Source organism: Nelusetta ayraudi, unplaced genomic scaffold (genome assembly GCF_046127955.1).
Source record: "Nelusetta ayraudi isolate G7.1 ecotype Tasmania unplaced genomic scaffold, CSIRO-AGI_Nayr_v1 ptg000009l, whole genome shotgun sequence".
NCBI lineage: Eukaryota > Metazoa > Chordata > Actinopteri > Tetraodontiformes > Monacanthidae > Nelusetta > Nelusetta ayraudi.
The window spans coordinates 2,387,338-2,408,082 of NW_027466059.1; the positions used below are offsets into that span (position 1 = coordinate 2,387,338).

The 20,745-nt window shown below is 46.4% G+C and overlaps 1 protein-coding gene across 1 annotated transcript in view; it reads left to right on the forward strand.

Annotated features, from left to right (window-relative positions):
* The window catches only part of LOC142884005 (neural-cadherin-like), a 107,186-nt gene that overhangs the window by 74,913 nt on the left and 11,528 nt on the right, over nt 1–20,745 (forward strand). Inside the window, exons 23-31 of the mRNA XM_076019399.1 lie at nt 952–1,166; nt 3,720–3,847; nt 3,968–4,095; nt 6,651–6,774; nt 10,828–11,011; nt 11,334–11,500; nt 15,551–15,815; nt 17,059–17,242; nt 19,421–19,674. Coding sequence (XP_075875514.1) covers nt 952–1,166; nt 3,720–3,847; nt 3,968–4,095; nt 6,651–6,774; nt 10,828–11,011; nt 11,334–11,500; nt 15,551–15,815; nt 17,059–17,242; nt 19,421–19,674 — 1,649 coding nt within the window. The remainder of the gene's footprint in view (nt 1–951; nt 1,167–3,719; nt 3,848–3,967; nt 4,096–6,650; nt 6,775–10,827; nt 11,012–11,333; nt 11,501–15,550; nt 15,816–17,058; nt 17,243–19,420; nt 19,675–20,745) is intronic.

Here is a 20,745-nt window from a genome sequence, read left to right on the forward strand (position 1 = left end):
CTCTGCCGGCGCCCAATCAACACGGGCGTCACGTCCGGCCGCTGCTAACAGTCCAGTGTCGCCAACTTAAGCGACGTTATGGTATTCGGAGCCCTCCAGCGCCTTTCTCTGGTGCTGTCGAAGACTTTTGGCGACTTTTGATGTGAAACCACGTAGCGTGCCTCTTACCTGCGTCCCTTCCGTAGCAACCCCTCCCTCCTAGCAAGCTAGTGTGCAAAACGAAAAGCAAACAAACAAGCAACATTTTTTTTTTTTTTTTTTTTTTTTAATCATTGACTGGTATATGTTTCAAATATTACAGTTAAAATGATTAGGCGTACTTTGTTCTCATTTACTATGGTTGTAATTACTCACATGGTACTTTGACTTGTCACTTATTGTAGACTTCAAAGTGGACTGTAAAACAAGGTTAAAAAACCAAACCAGGTTTAAGAAGAAAAAAAAGTTGCTTCCAGAGTGTCTCTTTTCTCTCTGAAGCAAGTTATTTTGAGGTTGTTAACATATTGATTTGTCTCTCCCATGACGCCATTCTTCTCGCTTACAACGTCCATTACAATGAGTGATGAGAAGATTACTTTGCCCATTTGAATATGTGATACTTTACTATTTCAAATACTTTACCGAAGCAATGTAATTAAATTCATTTGATTATATTTTGATATACTTTTCTAAAAAAAATTGAATGAAACATAAAACCCAGAACTTTTTTGTATAAAAAAAAATAATTGGTCATATGTAAATAAAATTGTAATCATGACTTTAGGACAGCCCAAAGCTGCATTTATTAATTGCTGTGGAGTTGGCAACGGCGCAGCTAAAAGCCGCCGCACGCACTCCCAGAGACTGGACTGGCGTGACGGCTCTGACCGTGAGTGACACCGATTGCTTCCCCCTCTCTTGTGTTTTACCAACAATTTTCCCGCCTGTCTCCTTTGTTCCACGGTGCTACAGGTGCCACTGCTCCCCGCAGTTTGATGGGCCGGACTGCCAGCAGACGAGGCTCCGTTTCCTCGGCAACGGCTATGCCTGGCTTCCCCCCATCAGGCCGTGTTTTGATAGCCATCTTTCGCTGGAGTTTCTGACGGAGGAGGACGACGGGCTGCTGTTGTACGCCGGGCCGCTGGCCACTCTGCTGCCGGGGGACGCAGAGGACTTCATAGCCATCGGTAAATGACTTGAATCCGGGTAATTAGATGCGTCCCACGAGGCCCCCGGCCGTCGTTCCCACTGAAACTCGGACCCTAATTTTGTGGCTTTAATCGCTGGGGTTGAAGCTAATCAGATACAGGAGGCAGAATTTGCCCGTGGTTGTACTCTGCTGAGGGACGTGAGCGTTCCATCCAGCCATTTTTTGCAAGTGCTAGACTTCCTCCGCTGCAGTGTCAGAGGCAGTTTGTACCGGAGCCGACTGCTGGAGCGTAGGGACACCCAGTGTCCCCTCGGTGATACATCACCAGGGCTGCCTGTTCAAACCAAAGCCTGAACTTGAATGCTCGGAGTGAAGCACTGCAATAAAAGTGTTACCAGGCCCTTAGGGTGATGCTGTTTCATTCCCTTCGCTTCGGACTAATATTTGTGTGCATCAAAGTGAGCTGGGACCTAAAAGCAAATATCCTCATTACTTTAATGATCCACATTAGAACCAGTGGATGATAACTCCTTAAATAAATGGTAATTTTCTTGCTGAATGAATTGACGTCTAAGTCGCGGCGGTGCCTCCTATTTTCTATAGTTGCGGCTACAGGATAATAATGAGGCTTTTCATTGGCAAGGATAAGTGCTAAGGTGAAGTTGGGCCCACTGGTGGGACTCGGAACATTATCTACTGAGCCATGGAGAGAAAGCCTCTGACAGATGCGTTGCTATTCAAATTCAATTATTTAAAATTTCTGTCTCCTAACGAGTCGTGAAAAAACATTGAAAGACAGAGAAGTATTTTATCGGATGATTACTCAATCTCAAACTGTTACTGAAATATCAGGATATGGAAGTGATGTCACCTTATAGGCGTCTGATCGATTCTATGCCATAGTTGTTATTAATTATTTACACCGTTTCCATCTGTCTGCGACACGGAAAATGTACATGCTCATCTGACCACTTGCTGATCCTGAACCTCTTTTAATATTCCAGACGTTTGTCTTCCGCAAGACTGACGTGGCAACATTTAACTCAGTTTTATTGGTGGAGTTTGTATCATTATATCAATATCGAGCAAATACACACGCACGCAGCACATCCATTCGAATCTGGCAGCGTCTCTGTCCAAAAGTGGCCTGGATGAGCTCACAGCTCTCTGCGACCAGTAATGCGGGTCAGTCGACCCTTTAATTAACTTTGATTTTCAATCTCACATGCAATGTGTAATTATATCCCATCGCCTTTTGTCTGGTGCCATTCAGGTTTCCTGTAACCTTCCAGCGCGCGAGTGCGTTGACATTCTCCCGTTTCATATTCCGTGTCTGCCTGGAGATGAGAGCAGTTCACATGTCTCCAGGGTTATATTCCAGCCTGCGTGAACTTGTTATCTCCATCTCGCCTGATTTTCTTTTTCACAGCCTCCCCCTCTGGATTTTTCTTGACCTTGTCTGTACGTCTTCGCTTGTTTGCGCAAGTCAAACGCCGAACACCAAAGCTTCCATTTTTGGATCTGAAACATCTTTTTATATGCTGATTAGCGGTCGTCAGCGCAGTGCGACGCCCTGTATAGCTTGCTTGCAGTCATGCGATTCCGATGACGTGCAAAATTCAGACAGGGGGGCCAGGAAATAAATAGCAGCTTCGGCAGAGCTGGAGAAAGAAAGTCTGCGTGCATGGCGCTGGATTGGATGCTGCGCCCGGTGGAAGATATAAACAGGAACTAAATTGGTTGGAAGTTCACAGTGGGAGACCAGTCCACCGACTCAGTGTCTCCTGTAGCGGCGGCGGCGGCTACCTGCAGCGCTCCACTCATTGGGTGTTCACTGAATTTTTAATTGTTTTACTTTTGTTTTAACTTTTTTATGGCTGGGATACGATTAAAAGAGACATCCAGGAATGACCGTAATTAGATGTGTGCATTTTATGGGGGGAGGGAGGGGGATGTTATTGTTCAGTTGTAGAGGTGCAAACATCCACAATGCAAAGCCAAAGAAAACTTATATGTTAAAAAAAAAAAAAAAAAAAGATAAATCCATAATAGTCAAGTTCCCTTTGACGAAGCAGCCAGTGCACATTCTGGCATCATCTGAACCTCAGGCCTTTGGAATGCAAACAAGAGGTTCGAGAGCAAATGTTTCTTGTCTTTTCAGTTGGCAGCAATGTAGGAAAAACTCTTTATTGATCAGAACGGCTGACACCAACGGCATCACGAAAGTTTGTCAGACTGCTCTGACTGAAAAACGCCCTCCGACTGCCATTTTGTGTGTCAGCGGCTTGGATGAAAAGTGACGTCGAAAAATCAACACGTCTCAGCTCTTGAAATCATTGTCAGCCATCTTTTTCTTTTTTTTTTTTAATTCCTTTTGCGAGTTTTAGGAGGAGGAGAAATCTTCACTTCTCTTCCATTTGCAGACCTTTTCGTTTGTCCCTGGTACTGATTCAGGCAGCCGCTGCCAGAGTGCAGTTAGCTGCTACGTCCACAACTTCTGAGTGCAGTCAAAACCTTCACAGCAAAGAGAAAAGAAAAAAAAAAAAAAAAAGAAAAATCAAAATGACATGTTGGCCGTGTTCTTTCCCAGAGCTGATCGGCGGGACCCCCAGTCTGAAAATGAACCACGGCTCGGGCACTTTAGTCCTCCAGCTCGCAAACAACATCGGGGTTGCGGACAGACGTTGGCATCGCCTGGACGTGAGGAGCAACAGCAAGGTGAGAGAAACGAGGAACAGAACCGAGTCGGCGCGGCGGGATGATCACGCACGTCCGCGCTCCGACCGCCGCCGAGATTGACCCGGCCTCGCTCGCCGGCTCTCCCGCTCTGATTTACAGGAGGTGCGCTTCACGCTCGATCGATGCTCCAGCGCCATCATCATGGAGACAGAAGGTGTGGACTCCTGGGTGATGACGGAGGACCGCTCGTCCTGCGAAATCCGAGGGGTCACACCCAACAGGGACAAGTAAGATCGATAGCGATAAATAAAGGAACAAATTCCGCCGGGCGTGACGCCGCGTTCGTAGAGCTCACGGCCCGCAAACAGTCTCTCTTGCGCAATTAGCAGCAGACTACGGCCCGTCTGTTGGCATTAAAGCAAATGTTTTCTGCACATCCTATGATATATTTTTTTTTCTCCTGTGAGGTGGCTCACCAACACACTGCATCCATCCGCTGCTGCTCCGGCCCCTCTGGCTAATTTTCGAACCCATTGTTGGCCATCAGTCTAGAAATTAGCCCAACCCTGTATTAGACAAACAGACGAGGGCCTCACCACCAGGTGGCGAGCTGGATCATTTTAAAGAAATAAATGAATGAACGTAGCAAAAAAACAAAGATACAATTTGCCGTATCAGTTTTTTTTTCTTGGTTGACCGATCCCTCTGCTGCTTTTTCGTGAGCTGTGTTTGAATATGGAAGAAATTAACTCGGCGAAAAATCTCCTCAGATCTCGCTGGCCTTTTACACCGGCTCACAATCAATTAACCTTTCAAGGATTTGTTGTCTTTATTGATTGTAGAAGGGCAGCGTTAGCAGTCACTGTGGCAGCGCGTTCGCCAAGTTCTGGAGGTGAAAAATAGAGAGCGGAGTCAATCTTAAACACGGCTGCGAGGCGCCGTTTGTTATTCGCCGGCGCGCCGACCGTGCATCACACCGTCTGGCGGTTGCTCTAAATAAGGGATGAGGACGTACGCAGCCCTGGTTAAACCCGACGTCCAGACATAGTCATTTTAATAAGATATTACCGGAGAAGTAACTCCGGGTTAATTTGTCTCTGACAAGTTTCAACACTGCCGGAATGTTAAAATAAATATAAAGATTTTATATTATCAGTACTCTTCTCCTGAAGTTCCTCATAAATCTCTGTTTCAACTTCATGCATTCATTTCACATTACATGTATTTTTTAAAAAATAATCTGACAGAAACCTTTTTTTTTTTTTTTTTTAATATATGTATAAAAAATCTGATTGAGAGGAAATCATTACCATCTGTTCTCAAAGTTTTGTTCCGTTTCGAAACACGCCGCAGCACTTTTACGATGCCCTCCCTGACTTCCTGTCTCCCGCTGACCTGCCGGTGCAGCGCTGGCACAAACTGAATTTTCCGAGCTGGCGTTGTGCGAGTTCCTCGAGTCAGAGAGCAAGTTTTTTTGTTTTCAAAGCCGCTCGTCAGGCTTCCGAGTCGGCTCCTTTGGTCCGTCTTCGCTGAACTGTCAGAAAAAAAAGGGGGGGAAAAAACAAAAGGCAGCAAACTACAAAAGTCAGACGTGGTGGAGGCGGCTGAAGCGAGAGGCTGTTTGGCATTTTCATCCCTAATTGAGCCAATTCTTTTTAATGAATCCCTCTAATTGTTCCAAATTTGTTTAAAGGTCTGATATTGTTGCTATTTTCAGATAGCCCAAATCATTAATTATCCTATTAACGGTATTAATGATAATTAGCCTTGAGGTTAAAGCCTCCCGTGACCTGCTTTGAGCTGATGAACACAAACAAGGAGTTCAAGAGAGCATTGGCTGTGGGAGCCCTGTATTCTAGCAATGAGATGTTAGTGCCCTCTGTGACATCACAAAGGGATGGTATCCAGCAACAAGTGCTTTTCGTGAAAAGTGGACCAGGCGAAAGACGTAAAGGATGGACTTTTTTTTTTTTAATTTTTTTTTAGCACAAGGGGATTTTAATGAGTAGAAATACATATTGTGTATTATAGTTAACAATTAGAGCTTCCTCATTTATCCTACTTGTCTCTGTTTGTGGTTTGCAACGCCCACTAACGAGATCAGCCTGGGGAAAAACAGATGCACTTGATTTTTCCTTCCCGTTCTTTGATGTTTTTCCATTTCCCAACGCGCTCTCTCCCCTGTCCTCTCCGGAGGGAGATGAATATCGATCCAATTGCACGCGCCTCATTCCTGACGCTGCCAGCTCACCTCCGCCCCGGAAAATGTTCCAGTCACTCCGCTCCGCCCACACAGGGTCCGGCGGGCCGCGCTGCCGCCGCCGCCGCTAAACCGCGTCGTGATTTTAAATACAGACTCTGCCCCGGCGTTATTTATTTCAGTAACCTAAACATTTTACAAGCTTTGCCTAAGTGTTTGCTGTGATCACTGAGTCACAGTTTGAACTCATTAGATGCAGTCGTTAAAAAAAAGGGCTCGTTAAACCCAACGAAAAACATGCCATGTTTTATGCCCTTTGTGCAAACGGCGCTGAAAATATCAAACAGTTGTTTTGCTGATCCCCCGCCCCCCCGCCCCCTTTTTCAACGCTGTTGCTGGGAAAATAAGTAATTTCAACATCATTCGATCTGCAATAAAAAGAGGAGGGAAAGAACTGCAATAAAAGGCCATCAAGCAGATAATCAAAGAAAGTAAAAAAAACATTACAAAGATCAAGAAATTCAGCTTCGACAGATTATTTCACCCCACGACATCCTTGTCTCTTTTTTTGCCTTATTATTTTTCTAAACGACCCCCGTTTGTTCTGAGCTTCTGTTTTTTTTCTTTTTTTTTTGCTCCCAGGTATCTGAATGGAAGTCATGTCCTGCAGCTCGGAGGGGTCAGCGAGAACGTCTCGTACGAGTACCCGCAGCTGCAGCACAAGCACTTTGCCGGGTGCGTCAGGAACCTGCTCGTGGACAGCAAGGTACCGTACGGCGCCCTCGCACACGGGCTTGTTGACGCCAGGCGCCGAACAATGTAGCGGTGGCTCGCGTGAGAACAATGGGCCTTCTGTTTCAAGGCTGCTGTAATAAATACCGAAGGAAGGCTGATGCAACGCGGCTCTTCCACCTCTTCTTCTTCTTCTTCTTCTTCTTCTCCGGCTCGTCCTCATTTACTATGCTAAAGAATCTCCTGTCAGCCCGCGCCTCGGTTGGCTTACCTCTGGCCCCGCTGCGTCCACCTTTTCGTTTAAGATTTTCACGAGATCATCGGGGTGAATGAGGCCAACGGCGGAGGAAACGTCTCGCTTCTCGGGCTCCGTTGTGCAGGATTCCGCAAAGAGCGGCTTTATGGAGCTTCACAGCCCCTCACTTGGTTAGCAGACTTGAGGTGGAACAAAAGGGAGATGTTTTGTTGCATTTCTGCAGAATCTCAGAATCTCTCGGTTCACTTTCAATGGCTTCAAACAATGGGAAGAGGCAACACGTATAATAAATTATACAAATAAATCTAAAGGGTATGAGCTAGCCTGAACTATAGCATTCCTGAAACATGTGTGTTGAAGTCAAGGACGTATACTATAGAGCCCATCGGAACCTGAACAACATGCGATTGTCACAGAAAAGATGGGACTCTGAGGTGCTGAATTACATTCCAGTGTTCTCATAACAACAACAGCTGTGATTTTTTTTTTATTTATTTTTTTTTTTTATTATAACAAAAGCAGTTGAGAAATGCCCACAAATAACCCCTAACAACGTATAATAGCTTGCAGTAATGATATTTGTGGATTTATTTATTTTTTTCACCTGATAATAGCACAGAGCTTCATGCATTGTGAAAGAGTGGCCAGGGCAGCGGCGTTGTACGCCGTAGAGCCAGGGACACTGACTGAAAGGCAGGTGGAGGTAAAGAGAGATTAAAACGTCTCTTTTTGGGAGACACTGGCATGAGATCAGGCAGTGGCACGTCAGAGGGCCGGCTCGCGTTAGACGATGGCGGAAGGTTGCTGAGGTTGGAACCAGCAGGCCATAGAGGAAGGTGGAGCAAAGAGGAGATTTATGGATGTAGCGACAGAGGGCAGGAGGTCAGCTGATGTGAGGGGAGAGGAGGCAGAGGAGGAGGGTTTAGATGGAGGCAGAACATTGGCTGCGGAGACCACCGAGAGGAAAAGGCTTCGCAGAGAAGATGATGCACGTAAGTCTGTTTTTCCATCTATGTCAGCGTTTCTCAACTGGTGGGTCGCGACCCCACTTTTGGGTCACGGTGCTGCTTTGATTGAGTCCCAGTTTCATGGGTAGTTTTCCTTTTTTTTTTTTTTTTTTCAAATAAAGAGATTTTAATATAAAAAAATATATACTCATATATATCAAGATAGATAGATAGATGGATAGAATATTGGGCATTTATTTTGCAGGACAAGCAATTCAATTCAATAATTGTAATATACATATATGTATATGTGTACATATATATATATGTGTGTATATATAAATATATATATATATGTATGTATATATATATATATATATATATATATATATATATATATATATATATATATATATATATATATATATATATATGTATATATATATATATATATATATATATATATATATATATATATATATATATACACAATACTTTATTTACTAGTATTATAGGAAGTGGGCTCGCGTTTTGAGTGCTGTTGAATACATTTGAGTCGCGACTTCATGATTAGGAAAGAAAATGTGGGTCCTGAGACTCCGCGAGTTGAGAGCCACTGTTCTATGCAAATGCTACACAGCAGCAGTGGTATGGAGTGATTACAATTACCTTGGTGCTTGGTTACAACTGGGCTCATGTGGCCCTCGGTCACAATATCATTGGCACACCCGCCAGCCCCTCCCCCGACCCTCCAACTCACCCCTTACTGTAAATAACGTGACTTCACGGGTTTGTTTGCTCGTGATGAGTTGACTGACGGCTCGAGTGCGGAAGCCGCGTGCCTGCAGCCCCAGCGCGGGGATCAGACAGGACGGCACGTTCGCGAGGAAAAGGTGTTGAAAAGCCGTTCCGTCCTGAAATAGACCAGAATGTCATTTCTGCTAACATTCAGCGTTTCCCACCGCAACACATTGTATTTTGTTTTTTTCTTAGATGCGTGGCGAAATTCCTATTGAGCCAGAAATGCACAAAGGCAACCATGTGAAAACCACGTTGAAAGTGCACAATTACACAGTGTTTGCGTGTTTGTTTTTTTGCCTTCAGTGTTTTTTTCCGTCTGCCGTTCGCTAGCCACACAAAGCAACGCAGCGTCCAGAGGAAGCGACTCCGTAGCACCAACACACAGCAAACAAACGTGTTTAGAACTATTTGCTAAGCGCGCCGCAGAGGTAGCGCGTGTGAATTTTATCTTCTTTTTTTTTCGCCTTCGCTTTCACCGCTGGGCCCGCGTTCCAAGGCCAATGAAAACATTCCTGCTTTGCGGAATCTCTGAGGGGATGTAGAGGGCGATGAAGATTAATAGAAAACAATCAGATTCCCGTTTCTTCCGATGTGAGGAGCTCCTCACAGTGGCCGCAAGTGATTTTTGAGGTGTTTTTTTTCTGTTTGTTTTTTGGCGGGTTTTTTTTTTATGATTAACCTGAACGTTAATTCGCTGCGATACTTCAAGTGTGTCCTTGATCATTCTTTCATCATTTGGAGTGTCACTTGTTTGTTTCTTTAATAGAAAAATTGCTTTTTTTTCTCATTTTCAATCGTCTTAATATCTCAAGTCTGTTCAGATGGGAAGAAATTATTAAACGTCAGCAGCTGAAAGCCACGACTGAGTTTTATAGATAGATAGATTGATAGATAGACAGATAGATAGATAGATAGATAGATAGATAGACAAGTACTATATTTATCCCAAAGGAAATTTAAATAGGACTTGGCTCCATGAAAATCAGTATTAATTGTAACAATAAAGGCCTTTTGTAACAAAAGCACCTTTATTTTTTTTTTAATTCTTTCCTTTCCTTAACAACCTCTTCCTTCAACCTCCAAAAGATGAGATGGCGGCATGAGAAGAAATTCCACCTCGTGCAAAGTCGGAAAATTTCTTCGGCAAGAACGCAAATAACCGGAGCAATTTGGCCTCGCGGAAAAATTTAAAGACGTCATACTTGATGTTTGCTCGTGATGGGAGGCAGGGGGTCTCTTAAAAACATTGTCGGAAGACTCCGACCGCACTGGACACTGAGAGCAACCGGCGGAATTTGGCTCCACCCTGCTGTGTGAACGCATTAAAGACTAAATACTGTAATCAGCCTGCCTGCCGGAGGGCCCTGCGTTGTGGCAAAGTGCTTTCATGATTCCGGGGAATTGTCCCTCTGCGACTCCGTGCGTGGGACTTATGGAACCGTTTTCCCGCCGACGATTTCCTCTCCGAAATTCTCCTTTCCCTTGAAATCACGATGTTTACGTGCGAGAGCCTCGCCGTGTGCAACTGCGTCTGCGGCTATCCGTCATCTTCGTCTCATCAATACGGGAAATAAAAGGCATTGATTCTCTCAAAACTACCCGGCCCTTCAATCATGTCACGTTCATTGAAAAATCGTTCTATTTTTTTTCTGCTCGTCAAGGTCTCAAAGTTCGTTTTCGGCGAAATGAAGTAAAAGTGAAAGCCTCCAACGCAAAGTATTTGAAGACGCGCACGCACAGGTGGCAGAGGTGCCCAGTGTGAAGTCGTAGCTCACGACATAAAAGACTGCTTTAGTGTTGGCATACCTGACTTGCCTGTGTTCTCACCGCCGGCCTTGATGGCTTTTGTCTCGTGTGGTCTTGCAGAGCTCAGCAGAGCTCCTGCATCTTTAATCCCATGAATAAATGATTGGAAACGATGTTTAATAGACTATTACAATTTATTGCCTCTTGTATTGGTAATAAGGTCCCACTCTCAAGGCTCAAGTACACAGCGTTTGACACGTTCACCCCCCCTCCCCCACACTGCAGTTTACATCTTTCTTCTTCTTCTTCTTCTTCTTCTTCTTCTTCCTTAATTTAGCTATATGACCTTGGCTCCTCGGCTGAATCCTCCGGCATTGCGCCAGGCTGCTCTCTTATTGATGACCACTGCGCCAGCCGTGAGCAGCTCCCCTCCTGCGGCTTGAGGGGGCGCTGTCACGGCGAATGGGGCTCCTTCAGCTGCCAGTGCGAGGCGGGCTTCACGGGACCTCAGTGCAATCAAGGTGAGAGCCGCAAATTGCTCCAACTTGGCTTTGAGGCTTTTTTTTTTTTCAAAACCCAAAGAAGTACAATAAGACCTGTGTGGAGTTTAGGGACTTTAAGCCTCTCAAAGTGAACAACCCAGAAGGGACAATGAGAGAAATTCCACGTCGCAGAAGGGCGCTGCTGCTGCCGAGCGCAGATAACCCTGCCTCCTCGCATGAAGTGTTATTTTTTTCCCCTCCTAGAACAGCACGTCCCCGGCTCTGATATCCTGGCGGATTTCCGCCAGCGCCGGCTGAATTAATTGAACACGGGTTTCTTTTGTTTTCCTTGATTGACAAGTGGCTCCGGAGTTCTCCTTCGACGGCCGCAGCCACGTCCACTTCCAGCTGCTTTGGTCGCTGCCGGCGAGACACATGAGGGTCCAGGTCGGCGTGCGGACGCGGGCCACCGCCGGAGTCATCCTCAGCCTGCTGTCGCACGAGCAGAACGAGTACCTGCGACTGGAGGTGAGAGCAACCAAGTACAAATACTTCACCACTGTGCTCAGATTTCTCAGGTATCTGTAAACTACATGAGGATTTATTTCATTGACGACTTTTGTACTTTTCCTCTCTACATTCGCACACAAATATCTGTACTTTGTGACAGCCAGAGTATATCACGGCAGTACCAGATTTGGCCACAGGGAGGTGCCTCGTTTTGTTTTGTTGTCTTGTATCAGAGTCGTTTATGCTACAGTATGAACGAGTTGATGCAGGTTTATAAACACAGCTGCTGTGTGGAAACCCCCAACAAGCTCTTTGTCGCTTCGCCGATGCTAGCCCGCTAACCGGTGTTTGCGCCGATGCTCGCCCGCTAACCGGTGTTTGCGCCGATGCTCGCCCGCTAACCGGTGTTTGCGCCGATGCTAGCCCGCTAACCGGTGTTTGCCTGACCACGTGCTGTTACTTCTCACATCGGAATAAACACGCTTGTTGCTTTTGTGTTTGAAAGGTAGGGATTCTGTTCATAATAATTCACTTACTGTTGTAGTTGTTGTGGCTTGAAGCTGAGTTTTTTGAACTTCAGCGCAGAGAAAAACAAAGATGTAGAAAATTGTTATTATAAGTGTAGACATCCAATAATGGCTCACTCGCCATGGCTATTACGTTTGTTTGTGCCGCAATTGGAAAAAAGAAAATAGTATTGACTGTTGCTAAATTATTAACAAATGTATTGTTTCATTAATGGCAAAAAAGAAATAATTTTCTAAAATAAAGTACATATCCGAGCCTGTACTTTCGTAATTTGACTTCAGTAAAGGAGCAGAATCAGTACTTTTACTTTCACCAGAGTATTTATTTTACACAAATATCTGTACATTTACTCAAATATAGAATGTAAATACTTTTGCCACCTCTGCCCCCGTCCCCCCCCCCTCTGCACCTTCACAAATATGCTTGCCTCAAAGAAAGTAGGAAAGAAAAAAAAATCCTGCAGCCATTGCAGCAGATTTTTTTGCCAGTCAGACGATGAATAATATCAGAGCTGCTAGCAGAGGGCGGCCTGGTGATTGGCACACGCGTGTTCCTCGCAAGGTCTTTCAATACAGCTGCTACATGCAAACAACAAAAAAAAGAGGAAGGAATAAAACATCTTCCTTCTATTCAAGGCTATTTCCGTCTCTCGCACTGTTTCAAAAACAATAGAGCGTGTCAAGGAGGCGGCTTGGTGCGCCTTGATTGGAGGGCACACTTTTTCTTCAAGTGAAGGTTAGATGCGCCGCTCTACACTTGAGTGTTTTTTTTTATTTTTTTACTTCTTCCTTTAATAATCCGGCTTGCTTCGGGTTGCCGCACTCGCGTTGCTGACGTCGGTCCGGAGGGCAGGCGTTTGCACAAAAGTGGACCCGAAATGGACGACCCGGCCTCACTTCTGCTGCTGCACCTTTATCACGGCCTTCACCCTCCACGCCCCCAAGAGGCAGAACCGGGCCCCCAAAATCTCACGCCCGTTCATTTCAATGGTGTTGCGCAACCTTGCACATCCACCCAAGAAGTCTTTTTTTTAGCTTCCGGGTTGCTTTGGCTTTATGCGACCCCATAGAGCAGGGGTGTCAAACTCAAGTCCCCAAACTCAAGGGGCCAAAATGTCAAACTTTGATAAAGTTGCGGGTCAACATTGATATTTAAGAAATTCCTCCTCCCAGATTTTACAGTGAACCTTTTTATATGGACCTAAACGTGCCTGATTGACGTGCCAAAATACCAGCAGATCATTCTGGTATTTGTAGTTTTAGCGGTACATACACTATAATAGCGGCTGGCCAAATATAATGACACTACGGGCCAAATATGGCCTGCGGGCCAGAGTTTGACACCTATGCCATAGACCATGCGCAGTAGTGTTACTTCCAATCACGACCCTGTAACACACGTGATGCATCGGGGCGCATCAGCCAATCAGAACGAGACAGGACACAGCAGCACATACGGCGCAGTGACGTCCCGCTAGGAATAAATTATTTTTGGAGGATTTTCTGGCCTTTATATAAAAAAAAAAATGGAAAATCGACAACTTAAAAATCGACATTAGTTTCAGGTCGCAGTCGTCCTGTCAGCCGTTTTACAGGCATTTATTTTTTTGTATGTATTGTGTTCTATGGGGAAAATGCTTTTTGGGGCCGATTGAGGTTTTTGGTTGCAGTACCTCAGGTGGCCACCGAAAAAAAAAAAAAAAAGAATACCGCACCGCCACATTGCCAGTCTAGTATCCAGTTCTTATAATCCACCCATGGGCGGAAGGGCAGGCTGGAGTGGACGTGAAGGTGTTGCTCCTCACCTCTCAGCGTGAGCGGCAGCACCTGGAAGCTCGCGGCTCCGCCTCCCCCTCCCGGATCCAGGAGTGGGTCGGCCGCGGGCAGCCGCTTCATTCCGCACCGCTGCTCCCGACGACAACTTGTCGCCGCACTTATTATCGCTTTGACAGCATTGTTTAAGTCTCACTCGTCTCGGCTCGCTGTTTTTTTCCAATATTCCCCCCCGCCCCCCCCACTCGCCAAACATGAGCGAAAACAATGTTGTCCTCCTCCCTTGTTTGCAGTCCCGCGGTGACAGCAAAAAGAAAAAAGGGCTGTAGCCTGCGTCGCACGCGGGGCGCCCAGCTTCTTCTCCTAGGGAAAAAAAAACAGAAACCCTCTCTCCCCGAGCCGAGTTGGTGAGCTGTATAAAACATCTGATGCCTGTGTGCAGCGGCCGCATGCTGGGGCATTTTCAGTCCGCTTGTCTGAAAAGCTCTTAGAAACACTCGAGCGCCGGCCCGGTGTGACTGCAGACAACCAGCCCCAATTTGAAGGGCCGTCTCTGGCCCCTTTCCTTTCTTAAGGGGAGATATGGAAGAGAGTGCACACTGAATAAGTAAGTGCACTTTCTGACAAAGGTTACCGGGGGGCGAGCGAGGCCTAAACACAACGCCATCCTCCAGGGGGCGAGAGATAAATAAATAAAACTCAAAAAAACTGCTGGTTCCTGGTGCAGTCTGGGAAGGCTCCCACTGGGGACTGCAGTTTGTTTCTTTGTTGTTTTTTTCAGTAACTCGGCTCTAGTAGTAACATCAGATCTTTTTGTTCTTTTTTCTTTTCTAACTTGTTTTCTTCTTTTTCCTTGATGCTGCAAAAATTGCTGTGTAGTCACATTAGTGTCGAGTACTGACTGGCAGTTTAGCCTCGGTGTCTTTTTTTTCACGGGACTGAGGTTCCAAAGCGGAGAACGAGGTGAACGGTGGGAGCAGGTCCATCGCGTGAGGGTTTTTTTTCCTTGGTTGGGGGTCCTGCTGAATGAGCGCCAGTCAACGCAGGCCGCGTTGGATGCAAATTATCTCGCCCCGCGGTTTCCAATTAAGCCGTGGACATGCACGAGCTGCGGTTATGGGACTTTCCTCATTGGTGCTGTCCGTCGTGTTCGCTCATCCTGAACCTGCCAATGGTAATTAGTGTTTCCGGTGTACCTTGCCTTCAGCAGGACTCTGTCTGCGCCGCGGCGTCACGCCCGACAAAAATTAGGAAGGAAAAAAATTAAAAAAAAAATTTGGATGTGAAATTTTTTTTTTCCTGGCAGGTTTCGCCACAGAGAGTTTTGTTTTTTTATTTTTTATTTTTTCTCTTTCCTCGCTGGTTAATTATCGCGATCCGCGCCTAGCCGCTGCCGCTCTTCCACCACGGGAGCTGGCCTACTTCTTGAAATGCAGTTAGGCACAAGATCAGATTTTGCCCGTCCCTCACAACGCCGTGTGGCAGGAGTCCTGAGCTCCGACGCTGCACAACCGGCGCAGCCTCATTTTCCCAGTTTTAATCAAGCGCTCTTCAAAAAAAAAACAAAAAAAAAACACTGTTTACACAGCTGAAGTCGGAGTAAACAAGCTTGTTTTGGTTTTCATGGAGAATAAGTCTCCCATATGTGGTGCAGAAGCTGCGTTGCCCACCGACCGACCACCACAACCACCCCCCCACCCCCCCTCCCCCCGTCTGCATTTTCAAAATGCCCGGCGCTCAGTCTGCTCTTCCCCCCTCCCCCGCTCAGGTCGTTCAGGGTCTGCTGGCCGTCTTCTACAACCTGGGCGACGGCGACTACAACCTGACGCTGCCGCACTCGCGCCTGAGCAACGGCGAGTGGCACGAGGTGGAGCTGGACCGCTTTGGCCGGGAGTTCACGTTGCGGCTGGACGGGGGCGGGGGGCGGCGCGAGGCGGTGGGCTCGCCGGGCCAGAGCCAGGAGATCATCATCGACCCCTCGGTGGTGATGCTGGGAAACTCCTTCCCCTCGGGACACAACCGCAGCTTCCTGGGTAGGTGATCGCCAGTGGGACTGCAGGGGCCGTACGTGTACTTACAGGGGATGAATAAATGATGAGAGGGGATCATTAGGCGACTCGGCAACACGGTTGTTGATTATCTGGCGTTATCAATGACACACTGATGGGGGGGATGGATGAGGTAGGTCAATGGTCGTGTGCATGTGCATGTGTAAGCTCATATATGTATGTTTGTATATATGTATGTATGAATATGTATATATGTATATATATATATATATATATATATGTATATATATGTATGTATATATATGTATATATATATATATATATATATATATATATATATATATATATACATGTATATATATATATATGTATATATATGTATATACATATGTATATATATATATATAAATGTGTATATATATATATATGTATATACATACATATATACCGGTACATATATTTGGAAAAACTAACAAGCTATGCTTCTTCTTACTCCTTTTTGAGGAAGTCACTTTATTTCTTGTCTGTTTTAATAATTTTGCTTCCTTAAATGTTCTTTCTGTATTACTTAATGTTTGGGGAATTGCCTAATTGGACTTAAGAAGCTTTGTCAAATTAGGAAATTTGAAAAAAAAAAAAAAAAAAAAAAAAAAAAAAAGACACTACAAGCGCAAATGAACGATTTCTTCGGGAACTTCGGGTGGAACCGGTGTGTGTGTGTGTGTGTGTGTGTGTGTGTGTGTGTGTGTGTGTGTGTGTGTGTGTGTGTGTGTGTGTGTGTGTGTGTGTGTGAGAGAGAGAGAAAGACCCCCTCCACCTCGGTCCCCTGACTCCCCCTTGAGAAAAGTTAGCGGGCGAGCCTGATCTGTATTTAAATGACATGTGGGACGTCACGCTGGCCCGGGATGAGTAACCCGAGCGGCAGAGAAAAACCAGCGTGCGAAGCGAGCGGCCCCTGCTGACTGTGTCGCCTCGGGCTGTTTGGCTGTTTGCAAGCACCCGAGAGTGGGAGTGCGGCCGGTCTGCAGGTGTGTCAGAGAGTCTGCATGTGTGAGTCAATGCGTGCTGTGCACTGGGTTTTACACTAAATGTGTGCGTCCCCAAAAAAAAAAAAGAAAAAAAAAACAGCTACTGTTTTTTGTTTTTTATTTTCTTGCGCCCAAGGAGTTTTTATCTGACTGCATTCTTGTTGATGCTAAACTTTTTTTTTCGAATGATTTATTTTACCCCGCACCCACCCGGTCTGTCTCGCCCCCCTCCCTGCCAGGCTGCTTGCGAGATCTGAGGCTGAACGGCCGCTCGGTGCCCCTGGCGGAGGAGCAGCAGTCGGAGGGCGTCCAGGTGGTCACCTCGCAGGGAGTCTCGGCCGGCTGCCCGTCCGACGCTTGCAGGAAACACCAGTGCGCCCCCCCCTTGGTGTGCCTCGACCTCTGGAGGCACCACGAGTGCAGGTACCTGTGTGTGTGTGTGCATGCAGAACAGACAGTTGCCCGCCTGGTAACGACGGCTCACGGTTTACACCGGCGCGTCCTGACACGTGCCGGATCTTAATTAAAATCGTTATCTGCTGGTGCGTCGGAAGTTGCCTGTGAAATGATATTGGAACGCGGAAATGTGACCTATCGGAAAATAAAAGGTTCAGAGTCATTGTAAAGCACTGCGGTCCATATATTATACTGTTGCTATGGTGCTGGGAGGTATAGGTAGTAAATGCTAGGACACGACCAACCGTTAAAATTTTTTTGTCCCACTCAAAGGTCAAGAGTGTAATATTTGGAGATTTTGAGAAAGAACAGTGACATCAAGTGGTTACACTTTAGATTGCAGCGCTCTTTCGCTCCCCCGACCTCTCCCGAGCTTGCCAGTGAGCTACGGTGGCCTGCGCACACAAACCTGGAAACCACCTTCTTCTTTGTTGGGTTAATTGAACACACAAGCTTTCACCCTAAATACGAAACCTGTTGTGAGGCGGACTTGATTGTCCACACCAGGCTTCCTTAGAAATATGTGCAAATGGCAGCTAACTGATAGCAAGATCTTGCCCTATATTAATCTTATATATAAATAAAAACAGTTCTGGTTAGGAAAATAAAAATTACTTTTATTGTACTGCGAGTATACACTTTTATGAATGTATTTATGCACAGTATATTAAGCTTTTACCCATATAGAAATCGTAAAGTCAAGCCAAATATCACACACTGGACCTTTAAGTGCGTAAATTTAGCGTACAGGATGGACAAAGTCTGCGAGAGCTTCCCATCATGCCCCGTGTCCCTACCTATCGGACTCCACAAGGGCTATAAGTTCAGGTTATGCCGATTGCTCCGCCCCCTAAAAGGATTCCTCTCGCTCGAATGCGGCGGTCCTCGCCTCCAGCCACCATTGTTAACGCCTCCGTCCCTGTCCGATTTGGCATGGGCCAAACGTACAGCCTAAAGTTAGTATTCCAAGCAGCGGCGGCCATAGAGGGGAAATAATGAATGATTCCCGCTAATGATGCACACGGCGGGGAATAATTAATCATGCATCGTGTCCGCGTTCACGAGACAAAATTGTTTCCCTCCGTAGCTACGTTGTGCGCCGCTGCCGTGGTGTTGAATGCCATTTATGTTCACAGTACGTATAGCGGCGAGCTCGGGGGGGCGGGGGGAGGAATTTGTGTCAGTCGTCCGTTAAAAATGCACATTGAGTTTAATCATCGTCGGCAGAGAAATCCTGCCACTCACTCTTTGTGAAAAATGACTGCAGAATTTTGGAATGCCTCTTCAGAAATGTTAATTCTTGCTAATAGTATGACCTTTTCGCAAAAGGGCCAGCTGTGAATCTTTTATAAGAGCAAGTCTTTCATTAAGAATGACATTTGGGTGGCCAAGTTACCAAAGAAAATAGATTTTTTTCCCCCTCCCCTCTGTATAATTTTCACAGAGCTTAAGATTCCATCACCCCGACTCTTGATCACGATAGCGACTGCCTTCAAATGGAATTGTGCTTTGAAGTCGTTATCGCTACATTACATTGTGCATGCCAGCAATCGCACTGATGTACCTAATTTGATATGTTCGCAGCAGATGTTGGGATGCCACGTAACCATGTAAAAAAAAAAAAAACCCTGCTTTTGCCCAGCAACATCGATGCCTCACTTTTGCAACGACGTTGCGCACGACGGCCAGCAGGTGGCAGCTGAGCCGAGGTCAGCCCCCCCCGCCCCCCCTGGTTTCGAGCAGCCTGATGGGAGCCTCAACCGGCTCTTTAAACTCGGCGGGTCCACTTTTAGCCGTGGTCTCCAGTGGGGGCCGGTTGGAGGCTCGTCGCCCTTTGCGATCGGATATCAATAATCTGGTCGGCGGAGGAGTGGGAGGCGGCGTTCAGACGTCCCCTCCCGCTCCCGCTCCCTCTCCCTCTTTCACGCTCCTTTCATCAGATAGAGTCGACAGTGTCACCTCAAAGAGCCGACCTATCTGGGAATCAGAAATAAAGAGGTGTGACTCCCGAGGGGATTTATTTCCCAGCGTGTCGGCTCAGGTTCCGCGGCTTTAGTCGCAGGTCGGCGCTGCTCTCTCTCCCCCCACACCGCCACCCCACCCCCACCCCCCAAACCGACTCACGTCTCTTGTCTTGTCTCCCAGGTGTCCCCCGGGCCACATGACCAGAGAGTCGCCGACGGGCCAGGTGGCGTGCGTGTACACGCTGTGCGCCAGCCGGCCGTGCCGCCACGGCACGTGCGTGGCCCACTCGCCCTCCCGCTACTCGTGCCGCTGCAGCGAGGGCTACCGCGGGCGCCACTGCGAGGTGACGCTCGCCATGTTCCACAACGAGGACGGCGCCAGCCTCAGCCTCAGCTCCATGTTCGCCATCAGCATCTGCGTCATGGCCTTCCTAGGTAGCTACGTCGACTACGTTCTCTTCTACCTGTGGTGATCCGTCTTCACGCCGTCTCCACCTTTCTTTTTTTTTTCCGTCTTTTCGTTTCACCCGCGGAAACGTTTGTTTTCATCCCGTTTGTATCTGTTGTTGCTGCCTTCCTCCTCCTTGTCGTCATTGCATCCCTCATTATTTCTTTTTTCTGTTTTGTTGTTGTTTCTTTTCTCCTCGCGCCGTTTGTGCTCTGTAAACCGTCACTGTACATGCACGTCTTGTAGCAATATTGATCTCTGGAGGCGAACCGGGGCCTGTGATTTCTCCATGGGATGTTGCAGGAGGCGTGAAACAAACACAGGCACTGGTGAAGCAGCAGGCAGTGAAAAACTATATGTCTTAATTTGTGAGTCACGGGCTGGGAGCCCCCTCGGGAACCCCGGGAGTTTCTTTATGTGTTTTTTTTCTTCCCTATATTTTTCATCACTTGTGTGTCCCCCGTCTCTTCCGATGTTTCGGTCTGAATTCAAAAGTCAATTTCACTCGCCGCCTTACTTTTATCTGTCCAACTTATTTTATATCCCGCCATACAGCCATTTTACTCCCTTGATGTCTTTTCTTTTGCCGTTGCCCCTGCATTGCTGTGCACTTTTCTTTGTTCCCAGGTCCAACTAAGTGTGACAATATTGTTCACTTAAGGACACTATTGGATTTGTTAGCAGAGGCAACTTTCACCCAGAAAACCTAAAAGGTTTTGGAATAGATTTTTTTTTTTGTTGTTGCTTGTTCCTTCTCGACCTATTTGAGGGTGAAAGTTAGATTGTTTGGGTTGGAACCAATCAAAAGTCAATCAATCAGTCAACATTTATCAATATTACAACATCTTACAACAACCCAAAAGTGCCAAAGTGCATTCAAATAAAAATCAAGGAACTTTAATTCCCTGCTACATCCTGGATTCTAGCCAGGTCCTTATGTTGTTTAAAATGTAAAAAAAAAAAAAAATGGCATCCATTACTCGATGCCCCAAGGCACATTCCCAGCATGCCGTCGACCCAATTCACCAATTCACAATTGATTGACAGGCAGTGAAAGA